Source organism: Magallana gigas, chromosome 1 (assembly GCF_963853765.1).
Source record: "Magallana gigas chromosome 1, xbMagGiga1.1, whole genome shotgun sequence".
Lineage (NCBI taxonomy): Eukaryota > Metazoa > Mollusca > Bivalvia > Ostreida > Ostreidae > Magallana > Magallana gigas.
In genome coordinates this window covers 45,902,458-45,925,856 of record NC_088853.1, presented here as the reverse complement: position 1 = coordinate 45,925,856, position 23,399 = coordinate 45,902,458, and the positions used below count along the sequence as shown (strand labels likewise).

At 36.0% G+C, this 23,399-nt stretch overlaps 1 protein-coding gene across 8 annotated transcripts in view; it reads right to left on the bottom strand.

Annotated features, from left to right (window-relative positions):
- The window catches only part of LOC105320240 (potassium voltage-gated channel subfamily H member 7), a 53,540-nt gene that overhangs the window by 10,352 nt on the left and 19,789 nt on the right, over positions 1 to 23,399 (bottom strand). For 4 of the 8 annotated variants that reach the window (XM_066068477.1, XM_066068495.1, XM_034465955.2 and 1 more), the window contains 3 exons: positions 5,566 to 5,676; positions 2,478 to 2,960; positions 1,945 to 2,344 (listed from right to left, as the gene is read on the bottom strand). In XM_066068477.1, coding sequence (XP_065924549.1) covers positions 1,945 to 2,344; positions 2,478 to 2,960; positions 5,566 to 5,676 — 994 coding nt within the window. Of the gene's footprint in view, positions 1 to 1,944; positions 2,345 to 2,477; positions 2,961 to 5,565; positions 5,677 to 5,927; positions 5,952 to 9,651; positions 9,801 to 13,425; positions 13,578 to 17,673; positions 18,403 to 23,399 lie in introns of those variants that run through there. The other 4 variants (XM_034465956.2, XM_034465957.2, XM_034465959.2 and 1 more) reach the window with 4 other exon arrangements.

Below are 23,399 nucleotides of genomic sequence, written 5' to 3'. Positions count from 1 at the left end.
ACATATTCTTGGAGCTTTTTGACAATTGGAAAGACTATCTCAATTATATATTACATAGGCGTCCATGACAACTGCTGTTTTTATAAATGATAGTTCGGAACTTCATTTATTAAAGCCAATGATACATGTAAAACCTTAAAATATACCACAAAAAGACATTTAAGACTGTTAAGCCGATACTTCAAACTGATGTTTGGCTACTAATATTTACACAAAACATTAACATCCGATGATTTCGGTGTGGTTTACCATGGCCAATGAAATTGAGAATAAAGGAATTGTTACAGTAAAAGTCTAAGGAAGTTTAGAATTCTAGAGTCTTTAAAAGTAAAAAAAAAATGAAAAAAAATTATTTTATTTACAACACATAAATGTACTTCGAAGTGATTTTTAAAAGGACGCATTGGGAGTTAGTGAATATTCCATTCCAGATTTCATTTTCTTAAAATTGAAACAGTCTCTACAACTGTATCTCAAATGGACTAACCATCCTGACCTCCACACACTCTGACTTTAACCTTGCAGCTATCATTCATATCATTAATTGTTCTTTTTAAATGTATTTAATATATTTTCCTTAAATCACAATTAAAAAAGATATTTTGACAAGAATAAAACAAATGATATGGAATTTTAGCAACAAGTTCTGATATCTGATGGACACATATCAAACGGATAGTATCGTAAGTTTGGGGATATAAGATTTACTATGAATGCTTTTAGAATTTTCGGAGTGTTTCATAGAATATTAAGAAAGATGTAGAGGAATACTCTTAACATTTTCTATTGTAGATATTTATATAAATAATAAATCAAAATAGATAAATAAGCACAATGAGTTTAATTAGCTTGATTTAGATTTGTCTGCTACACACTATACTTGTTTTAAAGATCAGTAACAACAGTGATACGTATACTATTTCCTTCCTTTAGTCTGTTTTTTCTGCTGGTACGGCTCGGACGAGTCAATTCACTTAACAAGGACATTTGACGCACCAATACCAGTAATATACTTCTCCACACGCTGTAAACGTCACCGATGATTGACGAGGGACTCCGAACTACTCGGATGTAGCCCTCTAGTTTATGTCAAAGATTTTGATTGCTCTTTGGGGTTGTGCGGTTTTTAACAAAGCAGAGCGGAGATTGGGGGATTTTGTTTCCTTCGCATCGAAAAACGATTAAACTGATAATAATAGATGGTTTTTATGTTTCTCAATAGGACGTACAAATGTACCATAATTATGTACATACTACATGTACCGAAAGTCAAGTACAGTGTTTGGTATCAGCGAAAGTAGGATATCTTGTACCATTTTGACACACAAAGTTAACAAAAGGATCCGCTATCATCCTTTGGCCTGTGCTTTAAACGGAGGAATCTGTATTAAAATCGAAAACTATTTATTATATACTAGTACCAATCAATTTTTCCTTTCTTGATACTGTTAATTTTACTGAATGTGATCCGATTTTTTGAGATTCCACAGTGGGGATCCGAATACACAAAAAATACCGTCTGTATTTTAGCGCGTTTAAAAAGAGGTCTTTTGAAAATAATTTTGTTGAATAAGTAAACGTCATGATTAATCTTAAATAGGTAGTTTAGTAATTAAAACTCTGACATGAACAAGGTGATATAATAAATTTATCATTGTAACAGTAACTTGATTCAAAGAGCCGGATCACGTCTCGTTGCCAGGCGCGTTTTCTTCGCGTCTCCTTCGATCTGATGATTCGCGCCTGGCAACTCGACGTGTTCCAACCCTTTGATCAAGTTCCTCCTGTTAATATACTAAGTATATAGATATGTATATACTGACTAGCGATGAAAACTCTAAACCTATTATTCAGAACTACAGGTAGGCTTACATTTGTATAAACTGTGTAGATATGTACATCCTCCATTTGTTTTATATTAATTGAATGTAATTTGTGACTTACATCCTAGTAGCATGGCAAAAATACTGAAGATTTTCTCGGCATTCGTGTTTGGCGCCACATTCCCAAAGCCTATACTCGTGAGGCTTGTGAACGTGAAGTACAGGGCCGTTATATAGCGGGTTCTGATTGGAGGACCACTCATCGTATCGTTTGCAAGGTATGGCATGTCATATTTATCCGCCAAAGTATCGAGCCATCCGATTGGTTGAGGGAGATGAGGACGTTCCATATAGGCAATGGCGTAGAAAATACAAGCCAGCCAATGACCAATCAGAGTGAAGGAAACCATCAGAAGCATCAGCACTGCCGCCCCATATGCTGCAAATTGTTCGATTCGCCTCAGAACTCGCAGAAGACGTAAAAGTCTGGCTAGCTTCAGGATACCGGTAATGGTCATTAACTATATGAAGAAAATAATCTAAATAATCAGATTACTGAATGGCTGGTGCGCTGATATTCCAATTAATGTATTATCGAAAGTAATATCAACTTAGATTCCATTTTATGCAAATTACCAATTTACATGTACTTACATCACTATTCCCAGAACCAAACAGTAAAAGGTCAAAGGGCAAGGCTGCTACACAGTCGATAATGAACCAGCCTTTGATGTAGTTGATAGCTATTTTCTGTGGATCCATGACAACCTCCCCACTGTGTAGATACGTGGTCCGGAAATTAATTAAAATATCTGCTATGAACATCAGATCTACAATCAAGTCTATGATAACTAATGGGTCTGTTTTTATTGTCTCGGCGTGCTGAAGTCTCGTTGCAGAATCTCGGTGAAGTCTCATCTTGGCCTCGTCTTCGTTGAGAATGAATGCCACAAAGTATGGCGTGAACACTGCCGTGTAGAGTACAAGGAACAGGACGATCCAGTCCCACACAGCCTTGAAGGGAGAGTAGTGCAGGATCAGGAACTTGGCGGGCTCCGGGCGAGTGACCTTGGCCTGACTTTGCAGCTGTTGGAACGCTTCATGCTCTTCACTTTCGTTGTCTCTGTCAACAAGGGACTGAAAGTACAGACGGTACAGGCTGTCACAATTCTTGAAACTTAATTTAACCACAGTCTCAAAAGCACAGAATAAAGACAATTAACTGCGTGTCTAATACTTTCAGCATCAATTGTTTGCTCGTTTTGCAACACAATAGAGTTTAATCAAATATATTCTCAATGTTCAGGAATAATTTCAATTGATTAAAGACTTGTTCTCAACCAAAACGTTCAATGGTTTTCAATGGTTCCTGGTGTTATATATATATTTATTGGAGAGTTTTTGTTTCAAAATGATGTTGATGGTACTGTTCCTGGGACAGACAGACAATATGTAAAATGTCACATTTTGGAGAAAATTTAGTAATATATTCACTTGATCAGACATTCAGTCGATTCATAAAAAACAGAGGATGCCACACATTGAACACAGAAAGATCACAAAATTCTACAGAACATGGTAAACGACAAATAGCAACAGCGTCGGCCAGCAGATACAGTAGTTGGGTAAGGGGGTAGTACAGTTTTCCTTATTTCCGTAATTAAAAAAATCGGGCCCTTACCTTTCAGCAATTTTTATTCCCCTTTAAAGGGATTTTTTGTATACAGTACTACCAGGTATATTTTTTTATTTCATCACATTTTATTGAGTAATTTCATCGAATCCCCTGACCGGTAAATAAAAGACGCAACATTTATCATTTATAGATAACCCTGACCTATAGATAAAGGACGGGACTTTTATCATTTAAAAATACCCCTCACCGGTAGATACGGGACGAAACATCTTCACCCCTGACTGGAAGATGAACGACAGGATATTTATACACCTGGCCTGTAGATAAAGGACGGGACATTTAGTTCCCTTGCTGGTAGAAAAAGGACAGGAATCTATAATGTCTTTTCTCCCTGAGAATTATATATCCATGGTCATTGGTATATGATTTAATATAAAGGTTATAATTATAATCCTGATAGGTACATTACATAGTAGGACATGTAATAGATAAATGTAAGGGCAGGGCTGCGTTCAAAATCGTAGCAGCAAGCCTAGCCGCTAGGTCGTAGATATCTAGGTCTGTTGAACGGACCGCTATTTGAAGTTGGAAATATTCAACTAAAGACTAATTACATCGACATAATTTGTTAATTTCAATCGGAAATATGCATGTTTAAATTCATTACAACTTAAAAGATGAACAAAATATCACTAAGTAAATAGATTTCATGTTTGTTACAATTAAAGTGGTAACTAATTAGGCGGTCATCTTAAATTTGACGCTTAATGCATAAAATATTTAGGCTACGATTATCTACGTAGCGGCTAGGGCTACGTAGCTGAACGGTAAGTTCAACTACATGTATGTAGCCCTACGTAGCAGCTACGATTTTGAACGGAGCCCTGGTTGCATCCCTGCTTTATACAACTTGGATAATAGTCCGTGTAAGATAAAAGACAGTATTGCTTGGTCAGGTTTGACATCATGTGATTTGTATCCCGTCTCGATTTTCAATTATCCACCAAAGCAATGAATGATCACATTGATCAGTCAGACAATCGTTTATACAGGCAAAGATTCTATGTATAACTGGATATTAAAGCGAGAGACAATGACTGTGTCGTATGATCGTCCGCTAACTTTTTCTTTTTGTAGATAATCTGCCTTTTGCGTTCAAGACAGCTGCAAAACTTCAGCTTTACGGGGAAATGGTTGGCAGGTTCTACGGTGTGTAATCATCCCTACAGATCTACAGCATTGTCTTAGATTTAGGTTGATTATAAAGTTTAGACACAACATCAGATATATACATGTTGATTCTCTACAATTTTATCAAAATAGGTACATGGTCATTGACAGAGTAATCAATACTTTTCTTAATTATTTTATGCATCAATCCTATTTTGTTTATAGATATCAAAGAGATTTCACGGTATATGATTTAATATAAAGGTTATAATTATTCAATGAGCGAATCTCAAGAGCATGTACAAAAATCTTGTTTTGTTTTGTTGTTTTTTTTGTTTCTAAGATTGTTTCTAAAAAATTTAAACATTTCTTCTGGCTTTAACTTAGTTAATGACGACAACAATTCGGGCTCAAATAGTGATAAATACCATCCAAAATTCACAAGCTAGCTTGTTCTGCAAAAGGCGCAGATTATCAATCTGACACGACGGTCATGGCCTATATTTCAAACTGCATTTTCAAAACATTATCAAAAAGAAAAAAGAAAAGAAAAGCAAAAACAGAATTAAATGCTATTTATGAATGGACACCAATCGGGTCGTGTCAATGTGCTTACGAAAAAGTAACCCACTTTAATGAGGTTCCGTACCCCTTCTTGACAAGCAGTATAATGTTTCCTTTATTCTAAAGACCATAATGGAATGAGAAATCATTGCATTATTTGATTAGTTAACTTTTGTTAGAATCGTTCACAAAAATTATGAAAAATAAGGTCTAATTTCATGAAAGAAATTAACATGTATTCCGTGTGAAATTTTTAAGCAAAAGAAATAAATCTTAAAAGCCTTAGCAAAACTTGACGTACACGGCTGGCCATCGAGGCTGTATCAGGTGACCATTATGGAGGTTCGTTGTAATTGCAGCGCCGACCCTTACCTTCTTCTCTGGGGCGGTGTCGGGCCTGTCGCTCTCCTCGGCTATAGGACGGAATGACGTCTTTCCTTTCAGTTCCTTTAGAACCCTCAACATAATGATCTTATTCTTCGCCTAAATACAGAAAAAAATACGTATTAAAGCTTGTAAATAAACTCAAACAGTTCATCGAAAAAATAGTCATGTCGACTATTCCAAGTGGTGAAATATTTCCGGGTAAGCCCCCTCCCCCCCCCCCTTCACTCGATCATACGAACACAGTAAAGTGGGTCGGGCTTTTTTTTAAAGCTGGAAACTTTCTAAAACGAAGGACCCAGTGTATAAAAATGGGATGCGTATTTTTTAATCAAAGTTCTATTCTTCACCTCCTCATATCTCCCATCGTTGATGGAGACCGATAGTTCTGAGATTCCATTAAGAATCTGTTGGTTCCGTCTCCGGGCTTTTACGCTGTGTTACATACCGCTATTTAATAACTCCGCCATTCCATAAAATATCGGACAGTCTCGACCCCCGGTAATGAATAATGATCTCTGCGACGATCTCTGCGTTTGACTCTTGGCTTGGTTCTTATTCATCACGTGAGGCAATACGTATTCTCATCGATATTAATATCAATACGTTACTATTCTCTGTCCAAAGATATCCTTAATTCACATTTTGCTTAATACATGTAACTCGATATTATAGATAACTAGTATGAAAAATTTCCCAAGATTTCTTCATTGAAACGCCCCTACTAGCTTTTCAGGTTTTATCATACGGCCAAAAGTGTGATGTCAAAGGGACTTTGGTATTGCAACAGACTCGGATGATAAACATAGAAAAATTGTGCGGTATTTTAAATGACATCCGAATGGAGAAAAGATGTCGAATGTTTCCCATTATAAATCTCCGTAAGAAATCTGTTTTCGTTCCTGTGAATTTTTACGAGTGAAAAATGATAATTTGTAAATGGAGTTATCTTGGATATTTTCCCTTTCATCTATTTCGATTGCACTTCTTTCGCAGGTTTGAGCATTTTTATTACAAATCGCCCAAATGTGCTCCACAAAATCTCCGGACATACTATACAGACTGTCCAGCTGGTCTATGAAATTTGCTACAAAAAGCAACTTTTCTTCATAGGAATCAAACATTGATACCATTAATGTGAACATGCCATTGCAACGTTTACATGGAATTAAACGGTATGTTCGTTGATGTGAGGTATAATTGGCCGCGATGTGACATTATATAAATAGTGCCTGCTTGGGAGGATTATCTACCGACGCGAAGAGGAGGTTGTCAATGGTTTTCAAGGGGTGTCAATTTCAACTATTACTACCCCAAACGGGCACTATTTATGATATTATACTGAATGATAAAGAACTTACAAATTGTTCCAAAAATTTCAAGTGATTTAACTTAATACTGGGTACAGGTGTAAATCATTTGCACTTTAAAAAAATGAATATATAATCTATTATTATATAAATGTAATCAAAGTGTTTAAAATAGAATTTTGAATAACGATTTTATAAAATCTCCTACCATGAGGATTGTTCTCACAAGCCTTAGAAATAGTTAACAAATTTGATAAAGTTAACCCAGACTATCATGTTAAGAAAGGGATAACATGCCCAATCAAATAGTAATACTGCTTCCCGATCAGATAATTACCCTTTTCTAGTCTAAAGGCTTCTTTACGAGTCAAATATTAATACTCCTTCCTAGACAAATAGATCGAATCATTTGTACTTTAATATGATTCTCCTTCCTAGTCAGATAGATCTACTCCTGTCTAGTCAGATATATCTATAGATCTACTCCTGCCTAGTCAGATAGATCTACTCCTGTCTAGTCAGATAGATATACTCATGTCTAGTCAGATAGATCTACTTCTGTCTTGTCAGATAGATCTACACATGTCTAGTCAGATAGATCTCCTTCTGTCTAGTCAGACAGATCTACTTCTGTGTAGTCAGATAGATCTACTCCTGTCTAGTCAGATAAATCAACTCCTGTCTAGTCAGATAGATCTACTCCTGTCTAGTCAGATAGATCTACTTCTGTCTAGTCAGATAGATCTACTTCTGTCTAGTCAGATAGATCTACTTCAGTCTAGTCAGATAGATCAACTCCTGTCTAGTCAGACAGATCTACTCCTGTCTAGTCAGATAGATCTACTCCTGTCTAGTCAGATAGATTTACTTCTGTCTTATCAGATAGATCTACTCCTGTCTATTCAGATAGATCTGCTCCTGTCTAGTCAGATAGATCTACTCCTGTCTAGTAAGATAGATGTACTTCTGTCTAGTCAGATAGATATACCCATGTCTAGTCAGATAGATCAACTCCTGTCTAGTCAGATAGATCTACTCCTTTCTAGTCAGATAGATCAACTCCTTTCTAGTCAGATAGATCTACTCCGGTCTATTCAGAAAGAGCTACTCCTTCCTCTTCGATCATGTCTAGTCAGATAGATTTACTTTTTCCATGTCAGGTATTGCTACACCTTATAATCATAAACCAATACCCTCCTCAGACTTGACTTATTCTTTTGTAGTCAGATAGGACTACCTCCTTTGGTCGGATATAAGTTTCTTTTTCGGGTGTTTCCTAGTCCTACTGAGCTAGACATTCTCGTAATGTTATCCTTCTCTCCTAAGATAAGGGTATCCCTTCCTGTTGGGATAGATTTCTCCTTTCCCGTTCAGAATATTCTCCCTTTCTGTTCCATGTAACGTTGTATAGAGCAAGTTATTGTAAGATTGATAGACATTTGGACTTTACAATCCTCGATGTCCCCGTCATAAGTTTAATAACAGCAGATATTCTGTGTATGATTCCATAAGAAATGTGTTGACACTGGTCATTACTGAACATTCAATGTACCTTTATTATGATGTGCTGATGAGAGCTGTCGACCTGTCCATTTAATTAGATAGAGAAATAGTTTCTATAGTTACATTTCGATACATTTAATAATAAGATATATCAGAATTATTAAAAATAAATAGAATACGTTTGATGGGCAAACAAACAGATAAACAAGAAAAAAATAAGGTTTACAAATTCTCCATCATTTCTTTCTTTGCTTTAAGCATCACTTAATTCACTTGCTCTATGGTCTTAATGCCGTAGAAGTTATTAGTTTTCTTGTCATCCGGGAACTTTCAATGACTTTGATCAAAAGCTTATGAGCTCTTTAGGTTAATAACGCTGCTGGTGATGTAATAACGTTGTAAAACTCGGTCGTAAAAAGCTCCCTGTCAACCACTGATGGAATCTGGCGATGTTTTCAATATCAATAAATCAGGCGAGGGATGGAGTCGTCGTGTGCCGGTCTGTCTGTGGGACAGCACTGAGAACAGTATATCGCGGTACTACATCCAAACCTGTCCCCGGTCAAAATCTCCTGAATTAGTCGCACTTATGAACGACTTTAAGGGAATTTATTGAAAAGATAAAATGCCCTGTTTAACAGACTAGCTGCTTTTATTTTTATTTCATTTTTACATTTGCCGCAACCATTTGTCTCATGATTGAGAAACAAATACGAATTCCTAGCCTTTACATATCCCCTTGTTTCAAGTACATTGTACCGATTCAGAATACAAGTCGACTTGGTTGTAAAAATACAGAAGAGGCTGATAACTAATCTGTAATCATATACCAGCTTAAGTCAGTAATGCTGTGTTCATAGATAACAAACATTTCCTCCTGCGCGGATCATTCGGAAAGAAAACGTACTAATTTAAAATAAGCCATGCCCTCCCAACCCGCTTTAGTAAGCAAGGACCCTCTTCTTTGGACCTCTAGGGAAAACTCCTGATCAGCGCCTGTTCTTGACGTTATAGAGCAGGCTGCCAGACCCCAGGAAAATGTCTTTATATACCCCTACAGTCACGACGATTACACCAGACTAGGATTTCAATTTGGTAAATTACATGATAGAAATAATAATTCAAATGATTAAACAATCATACAGAAATAACGCTTGAAATTAAAAATAAAGTAAATAGAACTTTGTTGTTTAACACTACTGTTTACACGACTAATTGAAGAGCTCATGCGACATCTACCGCGTGAAGTCCGGTACTATACCTTGCTGGTGTCTCCATAATTTAACCATATTGTAACCGTTTTGTAATCACTTTGTGGCCATAATGTAACTATATTGTGATCGTATTGTAATCACTTTGTAGTCATAATCAACAGAAAGACCACGAGCACGCCGAGCCCTGAGAACCAGCAGGATTTACGCCGATCACTCTGAACAATTCCAAATCAAAAACTCCCTTTACGTTATTACTTTGTATTAGAGTATATATTGACATCATTATTACACGCCAAAAAAAGTCAATTAGCAGTTTGTCATTTATTATCAATATATTAACGTTCTAGCGTCACTCAAAGGATCTCCTGGAACCCAGCACAAAGACTACATCACAGCCAAGCACCAACCACACTCACACACACGGTACTCATCTAATTAGACCTCGCCATGAATAACTAGATATACGTATACATGTACTCTGTTCACAGGGGTCTCTTATTTTGTCATTAATCTAATGTTAAAACTAAAAATGGTTAGGTTCTGCGTATTGCAGTAAAAATTATTTCACCAATATTGAACATCAGTGCTAGGTCAATGAATAACAAATGCCCCCCCCCCCCCCCCCCCCGAAAAAGCCCAAACATCATTCAGTGCATTCGAAGTTTGATATGAAGACGTTCATGTAGTGTTCTTTTGTTGTAATTGTTTTGTACAATGTATGGAATTTCGGTCAGACCTATCCGAGCACACCAGACACCAAGTAGCTGCCTTAATTTAGGTGATATATCCGAGAGGAGTGAGTCACTGTCCCCTCGTCTCGTCCCGACCACTAACATTACATCAAATATACATACACTCTTGTACTATCTAAAGTGCAAATCACTGTAAATGTAGAGAGGCCTAATGAACAGATGGAATATAACATAATCGGAACCGGAAATCATCAAGGGTGCGATCGATTTTATATGCAGCAGCATTAGTCCAAATTTCTCTCAGCTTCCGCTTAAAATGTTGTTTTATTTGTAGCTTTATTGGTCTTAATGTCAAGTATCTTCTCTTTTCATGGCATGTTCCTCTTTATGGATGTTTACTGACTTCATTAACGGACGCACAAACACAGAAGATATTTAATGTGTTTTCTATAGTCGAGCAAGTTCTTATAATGATCTCATTATTTTCTAATGTCCCATTTCTTTAAATAAAATTAAAATCTTAGGCCAAATTCCAAGTTTCTGCCTTATTATCTTTCTTAAAAGGCCACTTGTTCAATATAATCTTAAAAGCACGAGAAAATACAATCCATTTATAAGCATCACCCATCACCTATTCTAAAGCTATTTCTTCGATAAAAATACATCTAATTTAGGGAGTGAACCCTGCTGATGGACACTTCAGTGTTTAAACGTCTATCGTATACTAGGTGAATGTTTCCTTTAATTTTGAGACGTTGTGATGCTAACAAGTAATATATAATAATATAATGTTATACATAATCAATGTGATGATTTTACTTCATATTTCCTTGTGTTGAAGAGCTGTTAAAATCAAATGTATATGAATAAAATATGAATAAATGAGAAAAAGAAAAACAGGTGAGCGATTTTACCCATGGACCGCTGTAGATTTTAATCGAGCATGATTTGTCTGGTCTGACCAAAGAAAGAATTCCACGGCCAGTATTGTTTTAATAAGTTGATTTAGATTCAGGTACACAAGGTATCAAAATGTCTTCAAAATGAAATTTTCCATCAATAACTAAGATTCCGCACGCTGTAAAAGTCCAAGGCTTTATGTTTTAGAGAACTATATATAATATATATGAGTTAAATTTGGCCCCCATAATTCGCCATTTTATAAAGTGTTTCGGGTACAATAAAATGTTATGTTATTTTTTTTTTAGAAGAGTTGATGTATACTATATTTTTCACCTATTTATTTGATTTATTTGCACTCACTGGCAGTATATGACGTCAGAAGGGACGCTATTTCTATAATTCAATCAAAATCAGTCAAAAATTGACATGCTACTTATCTTTTTATGAATGGGAAATAAAGAGCGCATGCTTGAACAAGGAAATTTTTTTTTGGCACTTATTAGCCTTGGCTAGATACATCTCTGATTAAAATATTCTGTTTGTTCAAGCATGCGCTCTATGGTTTCTGAATGAAAAATTGTTTGAAAACAAGCTGTTTAATGCTAAAAATGGAAAAAAATGGCGAGGAAAGGTTGTCTTTACGATATCAAATTTCTCAATTGTGGGCAGCTGAATCAAAATGAACATTATATATTTACATTTTCCAGTGTCTTTGCCTGAGATAACACTACGTATCGATTTTGTACTGTATAACCCATCATACAAATTACGCCAAATTGAGGCGCCAGCGGGGTTTGCTTATTTATATTTAAATATTTAACCTTAAAATTATATAAATATAAGTAATGAGGAATCATTCTTTGAATATTATGAGGTGATAATTTCGGTCGGGGCGTGATCAAATCTATCATAAAGCCCATCGGGCTTTATTGGATTTGATCACGCCCCGACCGAAATTATCACCTCATAATATACTCAAAGGATGATTCCTTATTCCTTATGTAAAACATCACATATCCTGTACAAAGAAAACAAAAAATTATAGTAAAACGATGATGTTCATTTTAGGGGGCCATTTTAGGCCCATATCATATAATCTTTTGTATCATTTTTATTTCGATTTTGCCTTTAAAAACATTTGCTCAGTCATGTCTGTTAAGGGTTTCTGTGAAAAATTAACTTACAATGTATATAACCTCTCTGTGCGCCAGCTTGCAAATATTTGCTACAATATATATTTTGACAAGTCTGTCCAGCGTTTCTTGGTCTTACCTGTCATAAAATTAAAATAAATACCAATATGATCAATATAGTTATGATTTGATTAGTAGTTTCATCATCTTTTTTTTAAAGTTGCTTATTATGAAGGCAATAATAACTTGATTGCAACTATTACCACTCAAAACCGGCATCAACTCTTGTAACCACCAAGATTAGCGATCTTCTCATCGCAGAAATATCAATACAAAAATGTCAATGTCAATTAGAAACATATGTTTAAATTGTTTACTTTTCTTGAAAAATAAACGGACGTTGAATAGAAATTAATTCTGGTTTTTAAATGCTTGTTGATTATTTCCCCGTTCTCGAGTTCTCTTTAGAATTCTAATTGACTGGCGCGCCGTGTATAGCCTCCCGACAAGCTAATCAATTAAGAAACAGAAAATATTGTTGAAAAATTGAAATATATTAAGTTTTAATGACAGGCTTCAAAGAGACGCGCATGTAATGTCGAAACAAGCACTTGGTTTAGTTTTATGTTAAACCATTATGTTTATGTTTATACAGTATACAGCGGGGTAAAATAGAAACAAACACCCGTGAATTAAAATTCAAAGAACAATAACTGTACATACAGGCATGTTGATCCGTTCATGGCTATACAAAGCTGAGAATTAATAAATTAATGATTCGGGTGATTTTAAAGTGATTGATTTTGCACTCCATCTGTTTTTCTTTTTAAATTATGTTTCACTTTTAATTCAATTTGATTTTAAATACATTTTGCTAATGAAAAACTTTGGTAACATGGGTTGGAACAAAATCTATACATCAGGTGGTCAAGGAGGTATACGTAGATAAAATTTTGAATAAAAACTATATTATGATACCATACAAATATAACAAATATATTAATATTCGCATATACATGCATTACCTTTATCCTTATTTTTACGTTAGTTTAGTTTTGGAGTAATGATGAAGTGATGACCGGGGACCTCTTACCGAGATATCAGGGTCGCCGCTTACAGTTTGTCCCTCCCGCCACACAAAATTACGTCCCACGTTTTCACGCCTGTCACCGGCGCTAGTCTCCCCCGAGTATGGAGTCGGCGCCCGCTCCCCAGCTTTACTTAACCATATTCAGTGAAACAACACTTACAAGTTTGTCAAATCGATTTAACATATGTTCTCTAAAGAAAACTTTCAAAGACCAATTGATCTTACTCTAATGAAATGAGGAATCGATTGAGATATTTGGAATACATACAAGAACGTTCCGGAGTGACGTTACTATATCTGTCACATTGATCCCGATAAAATTAAAAATCATAAAAAAAATATCTTAGCTTAAGCTTCATGCTATTCCATTGAAAACTTTCACTAGACTGCAGTAACTCAGCAGTAAGGGGACAACCCTACGAAACTAAAGAGCGCTTTATTTGGAACGATATAGATCGGCCAAATTATAACGTCCACCGGGCATTTTCCATAGCTTTTGACCTGTAATATTTGCAAACTTTTTCAAAGCGGCTTTTAAATTTTAATCAATTACTATTCACCTGTATTGAGGTAAAAATTAAAATGTTCGCATTTTCAATCGACTAACGAGCTTTACTTTAGGTATACTGAACATTGGTTCATCTGATATACGTCCATATCTTTGCAAACCAAAAAGTCATTTGCTACTTGCAGTAATTGTTCACTTCTGTAATAAGGACAACGACTCGCGGTTAGCTATAGCAATGTCTGCCGTTCATAATTGAATATCAGAGTAAACAGAACTTCTAGCACTGCCACTGAAATACAAATGAGTCGAATCCCTAATTTTAACTTATTATTTTAACCCCCCTCCCCCCGAAGAAAAAGAGATCAGACTTATCATCGAGTAATTTCTGTAGCTTCATTAAATGCGGTCACTGTTAAATACCGAGCGGTAGCTATGATAAAGATGTATGCCGAATACAGTTCTGCATTGTTCAAATTTTATAAAAAATATATATATATATATATATATCAGACAGTTTAAAACTTAAATTTTTCTTACATACAGTAATGTTGTGGGCACAAATCGAATGTAAAACATTGCCTTAAAATGTATAGTTAATGAATTCGTGATGCCATCTATGGACGTTTTCCCATGCACAGTCAGTAACAAACCCTATATTAAGAGTTTTGTCGAGGACTTCAATATTTTGTTAATTGGTTTAATTAAGAAAGAAATGCAATGTAAATGACGTTTAATCCGCAATGTTGCCATTTTTCGTCCACAGAGATTTAGACGACAATCACGTGACACGTTTTTATTCAAAAAACGCTGTCCGAGGTAGAAGAAAGGAATTTGCACCGCGACTCCTGACTATGACTATTCACCCGGTGTTGGGACTACGACTATTATCGGCATGATGTTCTAGAGCTGAAACTATGACTACTGACGGCGCCTATTCGATTGATGTTGGTCTCCGACTATTAGCGGTGACTATTAACTTAATGGTGGGACTATAAATAATTATGACTATATTATTCTCCAGTTACTTGGAGTACGATGTTTACAAGCGGGCGAGACTTTGACCCGGGTCCTCCAACTCAAGGTGTCTACATGTACTTTTTAAGACTGTTATTAAAAGAGCATCAATCACACACTTTACTCATATTTGGGTAGCTGCAGGTCTATAGCTCTCGGTCTGAAAAAAATTCAGATGGACGACCGTGGAGCTACAGTGCCACCCATTGAAAAATGGTATATTGATTGCGCACAAAAATCTGCGGTAGTATTGGACTGATAAACCTTATTTATACGAAACTTCTAATGATATCGTCTCTTTACTTTACTCTGATAATCGTTTAAAAACACCATCACCAGCCCCGTTAAGTGAAGTGGTGCAGTTTTTTTTTTTACATGTAAAAATGGCGACTCTCGATTTCGATGTAATTATAACATCCTTGATTTTTCGAGATCGGTAGCGTGCTTCGGGGCAAGTAAAGAGACGATATCAGTAGTAATTTGCATGAAGAATTTAATGGTACTATTTGTTTTCACAGAATTTGCGTATAAAAAAGGTCTATCAGTCCAAAACCAGCGCAGATTTTAGTGCCCAATAAATATACCATTTTTCAATGGGTGGCACTTTAGCTCCACGATCGTCCACCCGAATTTTTTTCAGACCGGGAGCTACAGACCTCTATAGCTAGAATTTTGGTTGTTTCAAAGCAATTTGCTTGAACAAAGAAATTACTATATAATATATAGTTTTATGTATGTGAATTTTATGTACGAAACGTGATATAAAAACATATTTCTACAACTTTGTATCAGATGTAAAGACACCGTCTTTCATTTAACCTTGTTTTATTTCCTCCAAATAAAATGGAAACATCAATCTGTGTGAAAAGGGTTCCTCATGGCAGTTTACGACACTCGAAAGAATGCTTTATGGTAACAATTTCAATCACTAGAGAGTCCCAATAATTGGCCAAAGTGAGCAGAGAACATGGTTGTCGACAGACGTCCACGTTATTCTAGGGAGCAGTTTGAAGTAATGAATGAAATCAAGAGGCTTGTTGTGTTATCATCTAAAAGAAAATGTAATTACACCGCTTATTTCCAACGTGCATGTCCCCAACATTTTTCTATGAACAAAAACGGCTGAATGTAAGCTAACAATATCAAATGAAAAATACTGATGATTAGATGAAATACTCAATATTAAATAACAAAAAAGTATCACTGTTGAATTGTTTAATGTGATGACATTAAGAACCAGCATTATAGCCTCGTTTTGGTATGAGGTCTCTGCTTTAACATTTTTCACTTAAAATGAAAATGTTAATTCCCACGAAACCGGGGAGGGAAGATGTTCAGAACGTGGCTTTTAAATGCTAACATCATATAACCCTAGCTACGTATACAACAATTCTAGTGGAAAACCACTTTAATTAATCATAAACCACGTGACAGTTATCCAGATACAATCCTATTGTATTCTATCGTAGAAAGAAGATTACCCAGCTAGATCACGGGGATGACTGGTCGCAGAACGGATTTATTTATTCCCCTAATTTGTTTACTGTTGACAGGCAGAATGCAGATTTCATGCATGCAGGAAAACAAGATTACCCCGCCAGTTCTCGTTGTTCCTGAGCCCCGTCAGGGAAACCCCTAATCATAGAGGCCTTAGTCCAGTCTGTCGAGGCTGACATGGAGAAATTGATTGCTTCAGGAACTTGTTGAACACATTCTATAATCCCCATCACGTAGTAATTACATGGTAAAACAAACTTGCGATTTCTCTCCAAATGTTTTTGTAATAGAACAATATAAAAACTATATAATATATATTGAGTTAAGTTTCCCTTTTGAGCTGTTTATATTCAAAGGCTACTGAGACTCTGTTTTCTGGCCGAAAGATCGTATCTACCAAATTTGATCCTAACAAAGTTTGATTCGGGCACTGACCCGACCTGATACCCATGATGTTTGGTTCCCTTGCTGACCGACCTTAAAGCAACTTGCCCTAATGATTTCCGTGCATCACGCATATTTCACGTTAATGAACAATTAATGAGTAAGGGAAGTGTGATCATTCAAAAACAATTATTATTAAACACAATTATATAACAGAAGTCGGCAGGCAATGATCAGTGGCGGATTTTTAGGGGCGCCCTCTGCCGTCAAATTGTCAAATGTACGGTTTACTTTTATGTCATTTTCAAAGGAAAAGGAAGATTTTTCAAACTCGATGGACCATTTGTATTTTGTAAGTAATTGAAATTAACTTAATTTTTCTCTCTGCAACCTTACCATCGAAGTCAGTTCGATCCTAACGCCTGTAAAATTCAAATATTGACGAATTGTCATGTGTTTTGACTCTTTTAATCATTTATAAATGTAGAGAATTAAACAAATCACAAAAATATGAGATATATCGATAAAACCCATGAATGAAGATATTTATTGACAGGCAAAGCATTAAATATGATCAACTTGATCACTAACACCCACACTGCTAACCTTTAAATTTCTTATAAATTATTAATTTAATCGATCTGTAAGAAACAGTACGTTTTTACGCCATGGATAGAAAATGTTTTTCTTGCTTATACTTTGTACGGCGTTTTATTAATATTAATTAATGGTACAGATCTATAGACTGTTTATAGATTACAGTCACTAGGCCTAAGTTAATGGTTGTGACAGATGGAAAAGGTAACTTTTCTTGACCTGCTAATCTAACTCTCCCTCGGTAGACCTACCTTTACAGTCGTTGCCACTTCCGGTTCCATTTTTTCGGCTTCTAATTGTTCGTCCATGCGTATCTGTACAGGCTCCAACTCGCTAAAATGTGTAACTCGCTTCCGGTTTGGACCCATTTTACCCTTCTAAACTGTTTATTTTGATGCAGTGCACGCAGATTTAAATCTCTGATCCATTCGTCTAATCAATGATTTTTCCCCTCCAAAGTTTATAATTAATACATGCACACAGCGGTATACATTGTCATACAAGTCACCGCGGAAATCCACGTCGATCCATGTTGAGGAGTCGCGTCCATTGTGTATAGCTCTCTGTATCCGATCAGGAGTGACAGTCCAGGCGGCACTGGTCCGGTGTACACGGTGCTGTATTGGTTAACAGGTTCATATCGCTCTATCTCCAATAATTACATAACGAAGACTGTTAATGGAATGGGATGAATAAAGGGGACCAACACTATATCCGCAAGGGAACAAACCCCAATATTAGTCGTCCGGCGGTCAGCCGCATTGTGACGTCATGCCATCGTAACCTCAAACACTGCCAGACATGACGTTCATTCTATCCGACATTATGTTGATTCCAATTTTCATGAACAATAATTTAGTTACGTATTACAACTTACAACCCCCGTTGCTCACATCTAGCAATAATTATGTTTCCTCAGTACTCCCGTTTTACTAAATCCATTTACTCTCTGTGTTTCTGTTGGTTTTCAACTGTAATATATACCGGTACATGCAAGTTGTCTAAGATATAAAAAAAAAAACTTTCCTCCAATCAGACGGTACTTAGTCACGTGATGTCCTTGATTTCCGGAGAGTCTGTCAATTGCTGTTAATATTCTGTGGGACATCCTTTCCTAAAAGCCAGCTTACGATCGCAAATTGGGTGCCACTTTCTGCTGAATATAACGACTAGACTCGTCCCCTTCTATTTCTAGTTAAGGATGATCGTCTAACGTCATTGTATTTGGCTTTCTCTAATACAGTACTAAGAAATTGTAGTTCTACTCATGTAATATTCATTTATTCCATTTCCTCTTCCGACCTCTACACAATCATCTATATAAATTTTATTCCGTGATCCAATTTTTATCCCGCTGGACACTTAAAGCATGCGACCATTTTTCGGTTCGAGTCATTGTCAACCAATTTCTCAGATTAGAAATAATTAAAAGCTCGCACTAACACAATTTTCTCGCTAGTAATGATGTAACTCTATATTGTGTCTAAATATAATGAAACTTTAAATAGCTCTCTAACTGTAATATGAGGAAGTTTATGACAAAATGTTTTCGAAGAAAGGATTGACTTTCGTTCCCCAAACGATGTCAAATGCTTGCAAATGTTCCTCTCTGTGTTTGCCCATGTTCTAACTCTGTGAGTAACGAGGATGTTCCAGAGATGAGACTCAATCTGCAGCCCAAGTGTGAACCCTCCCTCTGTGGGAATAATTAAGATTTCCTGGACTCCCATGTACACGGAGAATAATTCTATAATAAGAAGATTCACAATTAAGGCAATTCCCGCAACAATCTGATTAAGGGTCCGTGTACTCAGTACTGCGCCCGGGAATCCCCGACTAAGCCACGCCGCATTCAGAGAGATCATTTAAAGTCTTCATTTAGATTTGACGCAATCCATCATGTCGTATGCTTCTATCAGTAATTGTCTTCTGCACAACACTATGATTTCGTATGCATGAAAACGCTTCTGTTACCATGAGATTGAAGGGTGCCTAATACATTCTCTTTCTTTCTTCTTCTCCTTTTTTGTAAAGAAATTGGACTTCGTACAAATTATCTAAAGCGCTGGTCCATCTTGATTAAGTTCAACCGTGGTCAGATGAAATCTCGTAAACAGAAAAGAGTGGATGCAAAAAAAGACTCGTAAAAGCCAATCAGACGACATTCCGTAAAGCCCAGAGTGTTATATATAAATATTTCATGCACGCCGGATGCTTTGATACAGACATTTTACACCCTTTAGTCTTGATGTGAAACCAAAGTCGTGATTCATGACATGATATATGTATAAATGTACCTTCTAAAAATCTTATTTGTTTCTCAGTAGACAAAGATACCGTTACTGTTTTATCCTTCAGTTTATGAGGTCAAAAGTTTTTCAATCCTTTCATGCACTATTCAGAATTGGATATACTTTATTCCTGAAATAATCCGATTTCATAAATTGGCGTAGTGAGGAACTAAACATTTATTTACTAAAATAAGATTTGCTGGAAATAATCCAACATTTCTTGTTTTAAATGAAAATGTTTTGGATCTTATTTCCGTTACCCCAAGCAAATACTGAAAACACAATTTATTACTAAGTTTACATTTTGTCATTTCAAAACCATGTAAAACATAGTTTGGCAACAAGCGCGTTATTTTTGTGCTATCAATAATACAAGGAGAAATTGTGGTTTTATTTATTGCTACCATTTAGTTAAAGATTTGGTGGGGTTTTTTAACTTTTGCAATTATTTGTGGGGTTTTCCCCTTTTTAGGCGGTTAGCATAAACGCTTTATGTCGTGTTAATCCTAATATAGTGTTTTTTCTTTTTCATGGTAAAAGCATTTACTGAGTTCTCGCCCAGAGTAGGGGTTAAAAACCTTAGTTTATTATGATAACAAATAAATCTACTAATATTTTTAAAGAGAAGAGTTCAAATAGTAGTACCGTGATACTGCGTGGTTGCGTTATACAATGACACCATCTTTTGGTTCTCATTGCATAAAATCATGTATAATTCGCAACGAAAATATCTTTGGGGTTGAAAATAGGCATACGTAAAAATACACATTGATATATTTATGGTGAGCTTTCTGATTTCTAATCAACAAATTTATCATCAGAAATTCCGTAAACTAACAAGAGGCCAATTGGCCTTAACGGTCACCTGAGTAGCATATAACCCATACACAAACTTGTCGAGGAGTCTCATATATGCATTTAATTAGGTTTCATTCTGGAGTAGAAAAATTATAAATTTGTAATGACGACCACCTCCCTGCCTGAAATCTTTCAAAAAGAACTATGAAACTTATAATTTTGGCGAAAAACTTAAGATCTGGTCTACAAAATCATGAATTCAGTTTTCCTTTCAGGTGTGTGGGAGTAAAGAAGATAATTTTTAAACATTATATGCATTAAAAACTATACATCCATTTTGGCCCTGCCCTAGAGTCAAAACCCATATTCCAGGGGACAAGAAATTTAAAATTTTAGTAGAGGACTTCCTAGTAAACATAATTATGAAGTCAGTTTTTCATACAGGTGTGTGAGAATAGAGAAGAAGATTTTAAAACATGCATTAACACTACACTGCCATATTGCCCCCCCCCCCCATGTCCTGAACCCTTGACCCAGGGGCCATGAATTTCACAATTTAGGTAGAGGAGTTAGTGGACATCATAACCAAGTATTCAGTTTTTTTGCCCACATGTTTGGGAGTAAAGAAGAAAAATGTTTAAGATTTAATATATTTTTCTATATGACCATATTGGCCCCACCCTAGAGCCAGAACCCCTGACACAGGGGTCATGAATTTCATAATTTTGGTAGAGGGCTTCATGGACATCAATATCATGCATTTAGTTTTTAACAAATATATATGGGAACGACGAAGAAGATTTTCTAAGATTTAATACATTTTTACTATATGGCCATAATGGCCCCACCCTAGAGCCTGACCCAGGGGCCATGAATTTCACAATTTTGGTAGAGGCTTCATTGACATCAATATCATGCATTTAGTTTTTAACAAATGTATATGGAAGTAGAGAAGAAGATTTTCTAAGATTTAATACATTTTTACTATATGGCCATAATGGCCCCACCCTAGAGCCTGATCCAGGGGCCATGAATTTCACAATTTTGGTAGAAGGCTTCATTGACATCAATATCATGCATTTAGTTTTTAACAAATGTATATGGAAGTAGAGAAGAAGATTTTCTAAGATTTAATAATACATTTTTACTATATGGCCATATTGGCCCCACCCTAGAGCCAGAACCCCTGACCCAGGGGCTATGAATTTCATACTTTTGGTAGAAAGCTTCATGGACATCATAGCCATGCAACCACACGAAATCTTGCTCTGTTAGCCAGTATGTAAGAAAGGGCGTTCTAAGTTTCAAGAACTTGTACCCAATCCTTTTGTTCCAACCAGCAATCAATAAAATATGTTTAAATCTGCCAGTACTGGTTTGTCACCAAGAGGGGATTCTCCATTCACACTGCACACACAACTGTCTGCTTGGTTTTTGAAGAATCTGGGTATTAAATAGACAACTTGAAAACAAAATAATTATATTGATTATGATGTTTCTAGTAGCTAGTTAGATTGTCACGCAAGTGTTTTATTTCTGTTTTCATAACAGACATGGAATCCATTCATTATGGCAACTATCGCAGAATTTTGGGAATCACTTTGTAAAACAAGTTTACAAAGTCACAGGGGAACTGCACAATGAAAATCTACAGTCATTTATTTATCTTTTGTCTCTTGTTGAGTGTATAACTGTCCTTTTAATCTTGGTACCACTTTAAAAGAGTCCATCCATGAAATACAAAAAATCATAGTCATCAAAACGATCAAAGCAAGTTAAACACAAGGATATAACCAATCGCGAAAACTGTTATGGGAAAAAACATGTACTTGATTGTTCAGATAAATAAGGATGTCATTAATAGCTGCATGGACATACCCTGTCAACATTTAAAACAAGAGGCCCTGAGCAACAATAGCCATTATAAAAGATACATGTATATACAAATATCTGGACAATGTAGAGGACTACGTTCCGCATAAAAATATTTTTAATTTTTCACCAGATATTCTTATGTTAAATATTGAGGCTCATTTGTTACAGGAAAGTTTTATTGATTTACCACATACTGAGCATTGGAGTTCTCAAAAAGATCTTCAAAAATTGTTTACTAGTATATATGGATAAAACTACATCAGACTATGAACCCTTTGTGTGGTCCAGAAATTGTCCAGGGGCCCAGTCTAAAAATTAAAAATCAGCAATAAGTCAAAATGCTTTCATAAAAGTACATGTAATATCGTATATTAAAATATTTGAGTTATTGAGAATAATCTAAAATCTTTCGAGGTAAAAAATTCAACCCCGATTCGTGGCCCCAACCATTACCCCGGAGATCATGATTTTAACAAATCCACTCTACGTGAGGATGTTTCCTTACAAGTTTCATTTTTTTTCTGGCCAAATGGTTTTTGAGAGGATTTTTAAAGATTTATTCTATATATTCCTATCTAAAAATTCGACCTCCCATTGTGGCCCCAACTTAACCCCAGGAATCAAGATTTGAACAATCCCGAATTTACACCACCTGAGGATGATTCCACAAAAATTTAAGCTTTTCTGATAGATTGGTTTTTCAGAAGAAGATTTTCAAAATATCTACAGTGTCCAAGATCACAACATGTTATCATACATAAACTTTCAATGACCTTTAGCATAGGCGTCGGAACCGGGGGGGGGGGGGGGGGCTAGGTTGGGGGCTTAGCCCCCCCCCCCCCCCCCCCCACTTTTTTTGCAAAGTTAGATCTAACCATTAGGCACATAGCATCATAGAGGGTTCAGCCCCCCACCCGCCACTTTTTTGGTAAAGTTAGACCTAACCATTAGGCACATAGCATCATAGAGGGTTCAGCCCCCCCCCCACCCCACTTTTTCTCCCAGGAAAGAAA